Source organism: Cyprinus carpio, chromosome B13 (genome assembly GCF_018340385.1).
Source record: "Cyprinus carpio isolate SPL01 chromosome B13, ASM1834038v1, whole genome shotgun sequence".
Taxonomy (NCBI): domain Eukaryota; kingdom Metazoa; phylum Chordata; class Actinopteri; order Cypriniformes; family Cyprinidae; genus Cyprinus; species Cyprinus carpio.
The window spans coordinates 7,825,180-7,842,479 of record NC_056609.1 but is presented as its reverse complement, the minus strand read 5'-3'; the positions used below and the strand labels follow the sequence as shown (position 1 = coordinate 7,842,479).

The 17,300-nt window shown below is 35.8% G+C and overlaps 1 protein-coding gene across 1 annotated transcript in view; it reads left to right on the top strand.

Moving 5' to 3' along the window:
- The first annotated feature begins 469 nt into the window (after window positions 1-469).
- LOC109052120 (echinoderm microtubule-associated protein-like 4) overlaps window positions 470-17,300 on the top strand; it is an 86,204-nt gene continuing 69,373 nt past the window's right edge. Inside the window, exon 1 of the mRNA XM_042736327.1 lies at window positions 470-883. Within this exon, the coding sequence (XP_042592261.1) occupies window positions 859-883 (25 nt within the window). The 5' untranslated portion in view covers window positions 470-858. The remainder of the gene's footprint in view (window positions 884-17,300) is intronic.

Sequence of the window (17,300 nt, the reverse complement as noted above, 5' to 3'; positions counted from 1 at the left end):
AAATGTATTCCTACACACACACACACACACACACACACACACACACACACACACACACACACACACACACACACACACACACACACACAAACACACACACACAATTCAAGTCAATTTCAATGAAGGTATCTTAACTAAGTATGACGATTGGATTTTGCCACACTACTACATAGACAGACTATAGACTAATCAAAATGTACTTTTGGTATCAGGTACTTCAGAACAATACAATGATATTACCATGATGTCTAGATAGTACCATGTCTAAAAACCTTATACTTGGAATTTTTTTTTTTTTTTTTAAGATTTATGAACGCATATACAAGGAGCAGCAAGTCAATTACTTGAGAGACAAGCAAAAATAAATACACAACTGTATAAACAAACAAAAAAAACGATTCTCTACGAAAACACCAGTGGTCCTCTCATAAGGACATCAGTGCGCACTAGAGTACAGAGAGATGTCGTACTGAGATGCTGCGTAATGTCAGAGCGCGGCCCACTGCGCAGTCGGGTTTGGGAAGCAGTGAGCGCTGCTCTGCGTCTGAAGGGAAGCTCGCCGTGCCAAAGCAGGCGGAGTCGGAAACGCGAAAGCCCAGCGCTCCTTATACTCCCTCCCCCGTCGGAGGTGTAAACGATCGTGGTGGAGCAGCTCAGGGAGCCGCCGTGATCGACTGCCCCAGAAAAGCGCTGCGTTATCCGGACGGAGATCCAGCCGCCAGCCGCTCGTCCCGTTGTACTTGCCTTTAAACGCATCCAGCCGGTGTGACATTACACGAGCTCTTCCCTTTCTTCTCAAATAGAGGACGAATTCCCCCAGTCGCCCCAGGAATATCTCCCTGGATATTTACCCCAGAAATGGACGGTTTCGCCGGTAGTTTAGGTGAGTGTGTCTGTCTGTCTGTGAGGTTAAATGTTGACTATTATTAGATGGGTCTTCTGCAGACATGGCGAATATAGACCCAAGTGTGGAATGTGTGTGTGTGCTGTCTCGCTGTACACTCGTGTCAGCTGTATAGCCACGCTCCTCTGACACTGCATTCGTGGGCAAAAAGCTACAATGAGAGGAGCGTTGTGTCAAGAGACTCATACCACGATTCACGATGGCCGTATATTTACCCTGCTGTTTATTTCCATCGTTAAACCCTGCAGTGACATGGCACTGGAAAATGCTCTGAGCACACAACACACTGCAGCTCACGCTTTATTCAGGATTTGTATTTCCTGAAGGAAATGCCTGTGTTTACTTTCAATGCAGCAAAAGGATAGTGTTAAACTTAAAGGTAGCTTATGCTTAAAGGTTCTTGGTCGGTGTAAATGAAATCCCGCTGCTGTCATGACACCCAGCTCGCGTCTTATTTTCTTTTGTCAGTGCACTATAATCACATACCCTGCGTCCCAATGTGCATACTATCCACCCTATCTTATGTTAATAAGACCAGGCCAATCATAATGGAAGTCATAATGATAATGCAAATAAATTCAAGAATGGAAATGCAAATTCTTATACGAAATCAACTTAGTTAGGTTTTAAATAGCGAACATTCTAGTTTCACTCTTAAATAATTAAAAATTTTATGGTTTAAAACAAAATATATAATGTAAAAATAATATCAGTACTGTAAAATGCCTGTGAAATCATAGCAGTGTGTTGATATGTATATATTAGGATAGAATAGCATTAATGGAGCAGCAGTGCAGGCTGTGTGATCGTGGTGTTGGTGGTTTTTGAGCTCTGGCAGTCAGTGTGGATTATTTGGTCAGATAACAGACCATGCCAGAGGCACAGGAGGCAGTAGGAATGCATTTATTGTGTTTATGAAGGGTCCAATTGAGGTTTGTGAATGTGCAGATGTGTTGATGTACTGTATGTGTGTCTGTCAGACATGTCAGATGGCTATCTACAAGTTTAATTGCATAATGGATTGAATGTGCCCTAACAGAGAATGACATGACCAACTTTTATTGCTCCTCATAAACTACTTGCATGTGTGCTGGAGCATACTATTTGTGTAACTAAATATTACAAGGCCTTTTTGTTGCACAATTTTCATTTTATTATGGACTCTTTTTCACATTTCTGGGTTTCTCTACAGCGGAAGTAGTCAAAAACTGCTAAACTTATATAGCAGTGAATGGAAGACTACATCAAATATATTTTTGAATCCCCATTTGATCAAATAGCAAAAGAAAAAGTCCACAATACTGTTTTCACGACTCTCAAAATTGATTGATAAAGGCAGTCAGATGAATTAAATTTACTGTTTCTCCCAATATATTAGAAATACCCTCACAGCAGAGTAACTTTTGTTATTTGATGCAAAGTTAATATACAAACTAGTATAGTGTTATAAATGTCCATACATAAAAAAATCACGGTCTGTGGAAAGGGTCCATTTACTAGTTACAGAACCACATTTAATAATATATGTAAAATTAATAAATAATATTGAATACTTAATTTTTAATATTTGATTGTGTGTATATATAGATATATACATTTTGATTTTTAAAAATGAAATTAATATATTAATGTAAAATTAGTTAATCCAATTATATAATATAAAGTTAATTAATATACAGTTAATATATCAGATGTATAAAAATAAATATAATCATGTTATTAACTACTTTTGTAGTGTTTTAACGTAACATGGTGTTTTAATAATTAACATTTAATGTAGTTGAAGTTGACTTTTTTTAATAAAATATATATTTTCTTCATTTGCAAATCTTAAAAGATGCATATTGAAATTACTCAGAAGTATGAAAAAATTATTTCTATATCAAATTCATTGTTTTCTGATGTTGAAGTGCTTCATTTTAATGCAACTGTAAAGCTGTGTGGGACTTTGCCCTGTAATCGTTGACTTGAGAGCGGCTGCTTGAATATCCTGTCATATAACGACTGATCAATGAAATTCTGTGTTGATTATATAACTTGATTCTGTTGCTTGGTTACGCTCGGATGAGGATTGAGCGCTCAGATAGTCCTGCTCTGAGTTACCTTGGTGATGTCGCAGTGTCTGGCAGGGATGCGATATGAAGTAAAGGGCCAGTTAACTGCATAGAGAAAACTGTCAGACTTTTCTGCAGGTGCATGTGATGGAAAACTTTATTTTGGGCCTGTTTTGAAATGGCAATGCATTTTTGTGAATATGGCCATTAAGCTGCGGTCTGAATTTTTGGATATGACTGCTGCTGAACTGCAGTGTGTGTGTGTGTGTGTGTGTGTGTGTGTGTGTGTGTGTGTGTGTGTGTGTGTGTGTGTGTGTGTGTGTGTGTGTGTGTGTGTGTGTGTGTCTGTGTGTGTTGTAGTCTCTGTCCTGCAATGCCCCCATCATTCCTTACTATCGACTTATACTTTCTCTTTTTTGCTTATAAATAAGCCTTTTATTATTATTATTTTTTTTATTCTATAAAGAAGCTAATTGTTATCAAACCACATCATCTAGCCTAAATTTAATTTGTTATTCAGTTGATCTATCAGTCAATTTAAATCTAGCTTTGGCTTCCTTTACTTTGTACTGGAAGTGATTTCCCCGAAACTGCTTTTCTAATGACAAAGGTGAAGGTTTCAAACTCAAAAGTGCACTAAGCGTGTATAAAACCAGATCTAGTATCAGTTTTGCCCCACAGGTACATCCGTCAGAGACAGACCGCACTATCAGCCACACGCAGCCTTGTCACCTCCGTCTCTGCGTCACACAAGGTGGCGGCAGAGAATAAACTCAAAGTTTTCGGTATGACGTGCAGGCCCATTTGATTCTCTTTGGTTCTTGGAAGATCTAAATGTGGTTTTTGACAATGTTAAATGTGGTTTTGGTCATGACGACAGTGAAGCAAAACTTGCACAGCTTAACTTGAAAAATGTGCGCATGTAATAGAAAGCGGACTGATTTCCTTTCATGACACTTGAGATATGGGTGTGATAAAAAGAAAACTATTTTAAAAAGCAACCTTACAACATTCGTGTACTTTTTATAAATGCTGCTTTTGGATAACTTCAAATCCATTTTCAGGAAAGCTTCATTTTAATGACTCATGAATAAAAATGTTGTGTCATGTCATGTGGTTTTAACTTAATAGTGTAACCATTAAGTAAAATGGTTCACCACCTTGAATACATGTGAGTATACCTCGTTATAAAAAAATAAATAAATAAATACAAATATAAAATATAAATATAAATTGTATTTTTTTAAAAATGAGCTATTAATAATTGTTTGTAAAATTAATAAATAAATATGATTACAAGTAACTTTTTCAAATTGCTATTAACAGTGAAGCTGATTCAAAAAAAAAATAATTTTGATGCCAAAGTTGTTTGTCAATAATTTGTTTTTAATTTGTTGCTATCTTTAAATGCATTTTTCCTTGATATTAAGAAAAAGAATGAACACAATAAATATCAGAAATTAAAAGCATACTCATAGAAGAGATGTATTCAATCATTTATAGAATTCATTGCATTTTAGTGTATTTTTGAATACATTAATAGATATTAATGTCATGTAATTGTCCCATGTATTTACAGTTGTGATGTTTTGCTACTCAGGTCAGTGTTGGACTTGGGTTGGATGTTGTTCACCAGCCACATTTAAATGTCCTTATAAAGGCCATTTAAATGTATTTATAATTTATTCATAAATATATTTAAATTTAATAGATTAGTATTTATGAACTGCATAGGGAAATTATTTTTGTTTTATTGGACATTAATTTAATTTAATTTAATTTAATTTAATTTAATTTAATTTTTTTATTATTTTATTTTATTTTATTTTATTTTATTTTATTTTATTTTATTATTTTATTTTATTTTATTTTATTTTATTTTATTTTATTTTATTTTATTTTATTTTATTCATTTGCATTTTTTATTGTATTCAGATCTACCCAATCAAAACATACTCAAATTTCAATTTTGGGCTGCCAACCATCAGTTGAGATCTAGTGTTGTTAGGGCTCGGAGTTATGTGCTCTTATGAGTATGGGTCAGTAGGTTGGCCTGTGAGCGGTTTGCTGCCTTTTAAGGCATGTGCATGTTTTATGTTGATGTGTAAAAGACACTGAAGCAGGGAGCCTGATGGAGGTGTAGGGTCTTGCTCATGGCTCCAGCACTCTTAAAGGTCTCCATGTAGGCCTCAAGTGTAAACTGTGCCGAGATGGCGCCAGTTTTCGCTCTGCACCCAATCAGCCGCCCAACTGTCAAACTCAGCATAAAAATAGCAGCCGCCCCCGTTCCTCCCGTCGCCAGGTGCATTCCCCACCTCCATTGCTCATTCCCAGGCCTCTGTGGGGCCGTGTGTGGGTTATTCAGCTGTACCAAGCTGGTGTACTGCAGTGACTGAAAGCTCAGGGTGGATAACCAGATAGCTGCTGGTTTAAGCCCTGTACGGAGCGAGCTTTTCCACAGGGGCGGTGAACTTCACACTTATAGCAATTTGTAGTGAAAACGCAACCAGAAGCTGTTTGTTTTCAGTTATAGTTATTGATTTCCTGTGATGCAGTGTAGGTTTAGATATTGATGCAACAATTTTTTTATGCAAATGAAAAGCAACAAAATGTGACAACTAATAAGAATGAGTCGGTATGGAATCGATATGGAAGCTTATTTCTGCCATGGAATAAAAAAAGTAATTCATATAATTGCGATCACAATTCTGACTAATATATGTGTGTGTGTGTATATATATATATATATATATATATATATATATATATATATATATATATATATATATACACATATATATAACATACACACACACACACACACACACACACACACACACACACACACAATTCTGAGAAGAAAGGTCAAAATTGCGAGATTTGCGATGACCCTTTTTTCCTTCAGAATTGTGAGTTTACCTCTTGTTATTCTGAGGGGAAAAAAAGTAGTTTAAAAACGTATCTATTTTTTGTCTCTCTTTTTCATTCCACTACCATGCATCTCATTATTTTAAACAAAAAATGCTGTTGTGAATCGCCCCATAATTGTTCATTTGTTTGTATGATGCTGATGCACTACCAAATCTTTTACGGATTTAATCATTTTAAGTTTTTTTTTCTCTCAGCAGAATTCTTCTTCTTCAGTATTTGATCAGAAACATAGTGTTATAGTTAGAGTTGGGCATGTAAACACAATCACTATTATCTTATTACTTCTTGTCAGTTTTGTGTAATAGTGCTTTGGCAATACTGTATGTAAACACAATCAATATATATATATATTTATATATATATATATATATATATATATATATATATATATATATATTTATTAGGGATGTCAAGTCGATTAAAATTTTTAATCTAATTAATTACATGATGTTTCGTGGAATTAATATAATTAATCGCAATTAATCGCAAAATTAACTTGACTGTGAAAATAGCCACAAAAGATTATTTAAAGCTATTTTCATGTTAAATGGTAAAGTATCAAGTAGACATTACAAATTGTAGCTTTAAAAATATTATTATATAATAAATATATATTATTTGATTCAACATAAAATTTATTGCATAAAGACATTTAGGCTACAATGGCCTAACATAAACTATGGAACATAAAAGAAGGTAATTTGAGAAACATCTCAGTATTTTTTGTTCATACAATGAAAGCCATTGGTAACCAGAACAGCTTTGTTACCAACTCTCTTTGAAATACCTTTTTTTTCTGTTCCATAAAAAAGCAAGTCATTCAGGTTTGAGTAAATTATTTTTTGGGTGAACTGTCCCTTTAATGTTTTTATAAATTAAATTATACTCTAAATAAGAAAATAAATCTGCCAGCAGGTGGCGGTAAATGTCTTTATGAGTCATTCATTTGAACGGCTGATTCATTCAGGAATGAAGTAAACAGCTCTTTTTATGTATAGTCCTTTGAATCATTGATTCACACGATTCATTCAAAACGTGGATTCATTCAGAAAATCAACAATGCTGTGTTGCTCGGAGATGCAAGACTATTCTGCTATGGCTTTAAAGGTAATAAGTTCTCTGCAAAGCTGAGCATAAAACATAATATTGTGTTTAAAATATAACAATATTAACTTCTTATTTATTGAACTGTTGTATAAAATCACATTTAAACTTGTGATATTCAGGACAGAAACGTCACTCGTCTGATATTGCTCTCGCTGCTCGTGTGATATCGCTTATCATATGATATTAAAAAGGAGACAAAAACTCATACGGGCCTTTTTTACCCCAATAGTTTACATTTTAGGGCATAACCGCATTTATGGAGTTGTTGCCCTGCATCATATATGTCAACAGTCAACTGTATGAAATGTAAGATGACATACAGATTTGGGGGTGGGGCCAGTATGTTAACTGCTTTAAAATATTTTAATCGCGTTATTTTTCATAACTAATTAAGTTAACGCGTTACACTGACAGCCCTAATATATATATATATATATATATATATATATATATATATATATATATATATATATATATTATTGCTGTCAAAATTAGCACTTTAAAGCAGGCGATTAATTTTTTCCGTTTAACGCGTTAAAATTATTTAACGCAATTAACTCAGGGTCAGAACTAGTGTGGGCCACCCCACTCACAACTGCTGCTTCTGTCACTTTTTCTATTGACAAGAAGTGCATTTATTCAGTCACAAAACGCTCATAGCGCGTGCTGTTCAATTGCACGCACAAAGGCGACAGCGCGCACTGTAGCCTGTATCATTTCATATCAGATATCAAAAAAAGAAACTTTGTGCATGCAATGTAGTGGTCGGTTAATTCATGAAGTTACCAAAAAGGAAATTAAAGCTGCCTTAAAACTGTGCATACATGTAATATATTTTATATGAGTCACATTTAAAGAACATGTCTCTGAAATGGTTTTCAAAACTGTCCTGGAGCAGCCCAGGACTGTCTCCCTCCTCTAACACTCCCCATTCAACTTGTTAGCTCATTAGTAGAAACTTTAAAACCTGAAGTGGGTCAGAAAATCTATAGAGATTTGAAAGAAAATACAATGTGTGTCAGATCCGCGTCATGTTCAGCAGCGGACTCTTAAAGAAATAGCAGCCAACACAATCTAATAACCAGCTGCTGTGATGTCTGTTAATCCAAAAAAAAAAAAAAAAAAAAGAGGAAATCAATAACTTTTATAGCTTTAAATAGCAGTTCATATGGGTTTTTGAAAAATGTCTCTTTTGCAGTGTTTACCTTAGCTATCCTTAAAAGTAAACCGTCTGCAAAGTTGTTAATTAAAAAAGTGCATGATAAATAAAAATCTCTCAAAAGAGAGAGTCGATTCTGAATTGCCTTAATGAGTTGTCATATTTTCTAATTTTTGCCTGTTACCCCGTGAAATACAAACACTCTGACCTGCCCACAAACACTTCCGCTAGTTAGTGTGTTTACATCATGTCGAGAAGACACTGTGTTCTGCGCAGTGAAACCAAGTTTGTTCTGTTTTCATTGCCGAAAGATTATGATGTGAAGAATCAGTAGTTCAAATTAATATTTTCCACAATACCACAGCAATACAATTCCATCCATTTGTTGTGTGCTTGTCATTTTACAGAGGCCTGCTTCTCTAATCTTGCCTCTTATCTTTGTCGGCTTCTAATCTTTATTTGGACCAACAAGCGTTTCAGAACCACAACCTGTAAGTACGATGAGTTGATACTTTATGTGTACATGTGTACAACTAGGTGCTCAAAATAGCTAGTAGTTTGTGCTAATATGTGATATAAGCCTATACCTACTGTAGCTTTAGTCTTACTGAAATAGTTCTGATGATTTGCTGTGAACCCACTATTTCCTAAGAATGTGTCGATTTAAAGGTGGGGTATGGATTTTTTCAAAAACGCTAAGTCGGGGCGCTGTACCAAAACAAACTAGTAGCCAATCAGCAGTAAGGGGCGTGTCTACTCATGATGTGGAGGAGAGATAGCACTCAGTGCACAGGACGGACATTAGCCAAGCTGAGCGACGACAGAAAGATAGAGATGGCGGATAAAAACAAAAGAGGAAAACGTCTGCGGAATAAAAGAAGGATTACAATAAGGCAAGAAGTAGGACCCGTATAAATTTCGGATCAGCTCTCCAGCGCTGGAGAAAACTCACTGAGCCGAAGTTCACTGACAAGCTACGCAATATCACGTTCAAAATCTCAGGTGAATCGTCTGCGATTATGAATGCGATATTGCGTATCTTTTCAGTGAACTTTGGCTCTGTGTAGGAAATGCCACTCCATCTGATAGCACGTGATGGAGATTTACTACTAATCACAGAACCGGCTTTACTGACGAGATGCACATGAAATTTTCACATTTTCATAATTGCACAGCCCTACTGTTGACTTATTTATTGGAGCTTCAGTAGATGCACCAGTGCTGGCTTAGGTTTCTGATTCAAGGAAACATTACAGCGTGTCTTTGTGTGCTCAGTGTTTGTGAAAACCCCAAAAGGGACAGATGCAAATCAATTTTTTTTGTCAGTAGATTTGTCAGATAAACACAATGTAACCTCTGTGAATGCTGTAGTGGGATGTGAAAACCATATCATTGTTGAAAACCCTGACTTATGTTGGTTTGGGATGAACGGGTCTCCAGCATCGCTCATGGTTCAGTTGCAGTGTGTCAAACTGGGTTTTATGCGCAAGTTTGTTTTGGAAGTATCTGATTGTTTTGACTCTAAATGACCTGTGATGTGGTTTTCATGTGGTTGTGATTGCATATGGCAGTTGTTAATGTTAAAGTGTGTGTGTGTGTGTGTGTGTGTGTGTGTGTGTGTGTGTGTGTGTGTATTTGTGTGCTGAGTTGCACTTGGAAAGACAAGCTGAAGATCAGATTTCAAAATTTCTTCTTTGAAAGAAATAAGATGGAGGGAAGCAGGACACAGACAAGGGAGGGAGAGATCCGGAAAGGGACACACGTGTACCCGAACGCTTCCAGATGCTGGAATGTTGCCTCCCAGCTTTTCACATTCCTCATTCCCTTCTTCCCTCAAAACAATGGATGAGATTACAGCTGGAGCAAGAAGAGCAATATGTGTGTGTGAGTGTGCAGAGGACAGACAGATGAAGTCTGATGAATTGCAGAGCTGCAGATGCTGATGTCGACAGATTCCAGAATATATGCACGTCCTTATTTTGTGCTGCACACTCACAAGTCCAAAACACTCACACTCAAGTGCTGAACATGGAGTAAACACTGCCTTTGCTGGGTAAGTGAACTAAAGGAGTCAGTAGGTAACTGTTTACACACACAAGCGTAGAAATAATGCAACTTACAGTTTGGCCGGATCAATTTTATTGTGTGAGTTTGTCTGTAAGGGAGGATCTTGGGCCACTGGCTGCTGTATGTAAACATCACTACAGTGTCACCGCCTTTACTTTGAGAGGTTTCTCAGGACGGGACACTTGCATGGACAGTGAAAGAGTGTCTGGAACTTTTCCCAGAAGCCCACTTTGTCTGTCATCCATGTTTGTTTCATTTCTGTTAATTGCCTGTAAACTCCACCGAATTTCCTCTAGTGTTCTCTGGGGAAAACAGGAAGTAGTATAATTAGTCAACAACAACCTCTGTCTTCATTGTTTGATCAAGAAAAAAAACATGCAGACAAGTGAGTTGAATGAAATGCAGTATTTTAATGTTGCCATTAGTGGCCAGTCAGTATATCAAAAAAAATAACATCATTATAAAATAAAAAATAAAAAAAACATATAAAATATTTATGATTATTATTTTGTTTAATACTTTTTTTTTCAGTAATAAGAGCCAACATTTCAATCAAACGTACATTTTTTAGATAGTAACTTCACAACGTTTAATGTCCTGACCCTTATATAGCAAAAATCGAATTAAAAAACGATCTCTGTTTTAAACTTTTTCACAAATGATTTTAATTCATACAGAGTTGATATGATTTAATAAAATGTTTTTTTTTTTAAGTCTCTTACAGTATGCTCACCAAGGCTGCATTTATTTGACCAAAAATACAGTAAAAAGTAATATTATTACAGTTTAATGTAACTTTGCCCTTTTTAAAGGTACTTTATTCCTGTGATAGCAAAGCTGAAAGCTTTAAGAAACATTTATTGTTATTATCAACACTGAAATTTGTTCTGCTTTACATTTTTGTGTAAACAAATCAGTGCTAATATTTTCAGGATTTTTGAATTAATAGAACGTTCAAACCAACAGCATTAAACCTTCGAATGGTATATGTGAATCCATATATAATATTTTTATATAATTTATTAAAACATATTAATGCTTTAAAAATGCAAATATGACACACATGAATCATTGAAATTGTTTCTTAAAATGGTTTGAACTGAGTCACAGAAATCCATCAAACTTAACAAATATAAGACTGATTTTGATACTGACAAATTTTCTTGTCACAGTTATCTTAGTGCTTATCTTAGATATCTTATCTCTTAAAATCATGAAAATATTTATTATATTGCTTAATTTTGTGATTTTGCATCATTGTAAATAAATTGTGAGTATTTTAAATGTCATGCCCTAGTTGTCATGTTTATTCTGGAAGCTCATGCACACAGAGGCGTGTCTACGTGGTGGCCAGGGGTGGCACCCCAGGTGCCCCCCCACCCCCACCAGATGTCTTGCTATAGACTTGTTTTAAGTAAATTTCTAACTGCATCTGGCAGTGGCGGATCCTGGCATGAGTAGCTGCCTAGGGCCGCTTTCTTCTCCTCTTTATACTTAATTTTAGGCAGTTTCTATAGCGTGATATTTGACAGATATCGAGAGCGCATAATGTTACGTGATCCATGTAATGCACGAATCTCCACTCGCAAGTGGATTTCCTTCACTCACATAAAACTGGATGTGTGCTTTTAAATATACATTGTTCTTTTATGAATTGGCTCTGCTTTTGCTCAGAGATAACGTGTATGCTCGAACGTTCTTGCATCACTGAAGACTAGAAGCGCCTTTTTTCTAATTCAGATGAGGAGTAGGCTTATCTCATTAAATGGAAGCAAGCTGATTATAGTCAGCCTTCTTTAGTTATTTATTTTATAAATAGCCTACTTATTTTAGTTAGGTGCTTAACTTATAAATATGCATTTATTCAATTGTTTTATTAAGTGCATTTGTATTTTGTTGTTTTTGTATATAGTTTTGCAATACAAGCGTATTAACCAGGTTCCAGAAATAATCACTGAGCGTGCTTCTAAAATTAGTGAGGGTGCTCTAGTCTTAATGCCCATTTTCACATCCCGTCTATTGCTTTGGTCATCGTGTCAATCACTGCTACTTCGAGAGTGAATCCCACATAAATATGCAGATGTCATTCCCGAAACTTTGCAATGTGTGTGTGGCTGAAAAACAAAGTTCTACATTTTAATTGGATCATAGACTAGAAAGCTTGCAAAGAGTGCTCATTACCACTAAAAAAGCTGTCACTCTTTGTTTAGTGAGTGTATACACGATGTATTTTAACATACATCATGCCGCAAACCATATTCCCCACCCACCACCCCCACCCCCGGCCACCCTCTTTTGAGCCAGTGCCCCAGACTGGCCACCCCATTTAAAATGCTCTAGACACGCCCCTGCATGCACAGAAAGTCTATTGAACACACAAGGCTTGTTTGACTGATTTATTAGTGCAGGCCCTGGATGAAATTGAGAACTGAATCAACTAATTTAAAAATTGTTTTGCTCTGCTTCCCCCGATTGGGAAAAAGAGCAAGAGAATGGGCCGCCGGAAGACAGTGCTGGTGAACATAAGGGGCCAGATTTTGTGTTGGCTGTACTCTAACCTTAATCAGGATTAATCAGGATGTGCCGCCGTCCCTCACGAGTGTGTGTGTGAGAAAGAGAGACAGGGTTGTCATCTCAGGGTGGAGATAAATCCACATGTATGGTAGAACAGCATGTAGTCTGAAGTGGTTCAGGATGGATTAAGTTAATGGCTGGGTTGGACACAGATCTTGGATGAGGTTGCAGGCACTCTTTCTTTGCTCATGAAACCCAGTCAGAGTTTTTAGGCACATGTATGAGTTCAAGATGCACATGGTCATGAAAAATACCATCTGGGTCATGTGTGATGTGGTTATGACTCTATAAATGGTCCATAAACCATGAGGCGCACTAAACCATTTCTGTTAGGATAAACCGCACGTTTGGCAAGTTGTGGTTAAAAAGTTGTAGTTGTTTACAGTGTTTATTGTCTTTACAAACCCATCATGCACACACACACCCACACACACACACGCACACACACACACACACACACACACGCACACACACACACACACACAAGACAGGTGTACGCTCAGCGGGAGCTGGATCAGTATCAAATGTACTGCTATAGATGTGCTAGATTATCTGCTCACAGGCTCCTTTCAATTAGCTTGAATAAATAAGAATAAATAAAAACATACATACACTTTGAATTTAAATGATTATTTAATCACAAGATTTACACAGAATTTACTGAAACATTACTGAATTTACTGACTGTCTAGATTTTGAAACTTGTGCAATTGACCACTTCTCTAAACGACTGGAAATGTACTGTGCTTGACTTAGGTCTCCTTTGGTTTTTTGTGCGTGACATGCTGACAGGTACAGTAGCTCATTGTGCTGCTGTGGGTTCTTATTTTTAGCCGTTTTTGTCACCTATAAATCACAAATGTGCAACATCTGTCATTTTCTGCCATCAGACGCCTCCACGCTATTCTCCTGAAATGCTAACCTTACCACACGCTGGCCACAGTCACTCACCTACGTACACAAGCGGATACACAAGACTCTGAGTTCAGCTGCCTTGTAAACACACAAGGCTGGACTCTACAATTAAGCTAAACAAAGTCAGCTAGTGTGATTAAACCACAGAACCTGTGATTTAATTAAATAAACATTAAGTCTGTTGTCTACATACTCGGATCACGTGTGGTGCTCATGGTATTTCCAGAAATGTTCATAATTCACTGTTCAAATCACAATATTTGGCCAAATTGCACAGTAAACTCATCCTCAGAAAAAAAAAGAAGTTATATTTCTTTCTCTTTAGTGTTATTTTTTGGATTACTAAAAAGATCTACATGGTTGTTTTACTGGAAAACACTCACGTTCATGTACTAACGTCTTTGCATAATTAGGGTTTTGAGGGAAGGACATTTGCGCACTGTGAGGTCAGCCAGGGCAGTGACACTGCAGATTTTACGCTCCGCATAAACATGTGTCTGTCTGACGGCCTCATTCCGTCTCCGCAGTGCAGCAGAACCCCAGTGATGACTCTGCATTTTCACTCAGGAGAGCTGGGTATTTAAAGGCAGGCCACAGCAGTCCTTCCAACTTTCTCTGGTAGTTTTCCACAGCATCCAGCTCAAACATGGCTGGTAAAAGGATTTCCATGCTGACCAGGTGCACAGCAGCAGTAGGTACTCACAATTTGTTCCATCAGAAGCTCTGCAGAGTTTGTGTGAGGAGCAGACAGGGGGCGCTGCAGACGTTTAGACAACCGGATTTGAGGCTGAGGAGGGAATTGTTGTGTGTTTTTAAGTTGTGTCTTTGTGTTCATTAAACATAACATTTCAGAATTTGAACTTTAAATAATGAGAAATAAATAATACATTTACATCTAATGAATAGTGCCTTTGATAGATGATTAAAGATACAATCATATCAGTGGCATAGAAAAGTTTTTTTATGTATTTTTTTTTTTTTTATAGAAATTATATTTCTGGATTTTTTTCTAAACTGAAAAATAGGGAAAATGTACTGGATTTTTTTTTTTTTTTTTTTTTTTTTTTTTTTTGCTAAAACATTATCCAATAATTTTTCTGACTTTTCTGTTAACTCTAAAACACAACGCAATGCAAAACAAACAAACAACAACAACAACAACAAAAAAAAACATTACAGACAATTATATTTATACAGTACATTATGCCCTATTTTGTTTTGTAAATTAATACTTTTATTAATCAAGTATGCAATATATTTTTAAAATGCTACAGTAAAGTCTTGAAAATCCTGAAGCTGTGTATTCAACATTGATAATAATAATAAATGTTTCTTGAGGAGCAAATCAGCATATTCAAATGATTATAGAGGGTTCATGTGACACTGAAGACTGGAGTAATGAAGTTGTAAATTCAGCTTAAAATCACTGGAATAAATTACATTTTAAAGTATATTCAAAACAGTTATTTTAAATTGTTTTAATATTTCACTGTATTTTTGCTCAAATAAATGTAGCCTTACTGGGCATAAGAGACCTATTTTAAAAAATGTTTGAAACGTAGTGTACACTTGTTAGTCATGTGGAACCCTAGTGTACACAAAGTCGTGGAAGTTAAGTAATCACAATATAAACATTCAATGTTGAATATATTAAACAATATTCAACAATGATACAGTATCATATTGTGATTGTATAATAAAGTAGACAAGAATGAGACCTGGCTCAGTTTCTAAGCCCATTTACAATGTAAATACAGTCACAGCTGGGCTCATTTCTTCACTTGATTTTTGGGTCATCTGAAAGAGGTTTGAGTTCTTATAAAGTAGAATAAATTACTTAAATACACCTTTTTCCTAATGGCGGAACTGAAAACTTTTGTTTGTTTGTGATGCCCCATGCTTGTGATAGGTGTCATTATAACATCCAGAGGCACAAACAAAGAATGCTTAGCGCACCTGGAATCTAGTAAACACTATGAGTGTTCAGCATCACACAGAGAGGCATTCAGTATTCTGCTCTAGAGAGAAATCATTAGTACCTAAAATTACCCTCTTAGGGGCTTTTAAGTAATGCAGATCATTTGTAATGAAGCAGTTGGAGGAAGACGTCTCAGTGCTGTTTTTGCAGGATAAACTGCTATTGCTGTGGTAATTGTACATCTACAGTGAGCTGCTACAGACTGAGCATTGTGAGCCTGTGCATGGACTGTTTGGAACGGTGTGGTTCGGGTTTGCTGTTGGAACCGTTTTACTCCTATAGTGCCCATTAATTCCTGTAAGTACCACACTGGGGTTTGAGTGAATGTACTTCCCCTAACATTTCATTTTGATCTTGCTTGAATAAATTTGAAAGCTTGCGTAAGCACTTCAAGCTAAATGGCAACAGAGACCAAAAGTGAGTTAAAGAGGAGAAGCAGATGTAAAAAGAAAGCATAAATAAGAGAAATATGTGAAGACATATGGGAACATAGAAAAAGAAAGTCAGAAACAAGAGTAATAGCAACATAAATGGTTGTTTTGGTTGTTTTGTTATCTGTATCTAAACTGCTTTCTTCTGCCAAACAGGGCTGTGCGATTAAGAAAGAGTCAATAAATTATGACAGATTTTTATTTGTTTTTGGGTGTGCTGTCCATTTAAAGCGATAGTTCACCCAAAAATGAAAATTCTGTCATTAATTACTCACCCTCATGTCGTTCCAAACCCGTAAGACATACGTTCATCTAAGGAAAACAAATTAAGATATTTTTGATGAAATCCAAGAGCTTTTTGACACTGCATAGACAGCAACACAACTGACATGTAGTAAGGACATTGTTAAAACAGTCCATGTGACATCAGTGGTTCAACCTTAATTTTATGAAACTAGGAGAAAACTTTCTTATGCACAAAGAAAACAAAAATAATGATTTTAGTCAGGGTCAGAAAGCTCTCGGATTTCATCAAAAATATCTTAATTTGTGTTCCGAAGATGAACGAAGGTCTTATGGGTTTGGAACAACATGAGGTTGAGTAAATAATGACAAAATTTAAATTTTTGGGTGAACCACTCCTTGAAGACTAAAAAATAATACTCAGGTGACTTACAGCTTCTGCTGAGATACTGGTTTGCACATTTGATAGGCACTTTAGTATCCCATGAGGCCATAGGAGAGGATTCATGAATGGCAGGTAAGTTACCCAAGTAGGTCACATGTCAAAAAACATCTCATGGGTGCGAGCTGCAAGGCGTGTGGCTCAAATATACTCTTTGCACTCGATTACAAAGCATTTAAAGCCAAGCTGTTTAAAATATCTGATGGATGAACTCATTTTGATTTGATTAATTTATTTAATCATGTGCTGTCAAATATGATAAAACTTCCTGTTGATGCCGTAAAAAAAAAAAAAAAAAAAAAAAAAAAAAATATATATATATATATATATATATATATATATATATATATATATATATATTTATATATATATATGTGTGTGTGTGTGTGTGTAAAAAAGAAAAAGAAAAACATAAAAATTATTCTGATCTGTACTTATTAAAATATATATATATATATATACAAATAAGTGCTCATACAAAATTTTTTTATATTT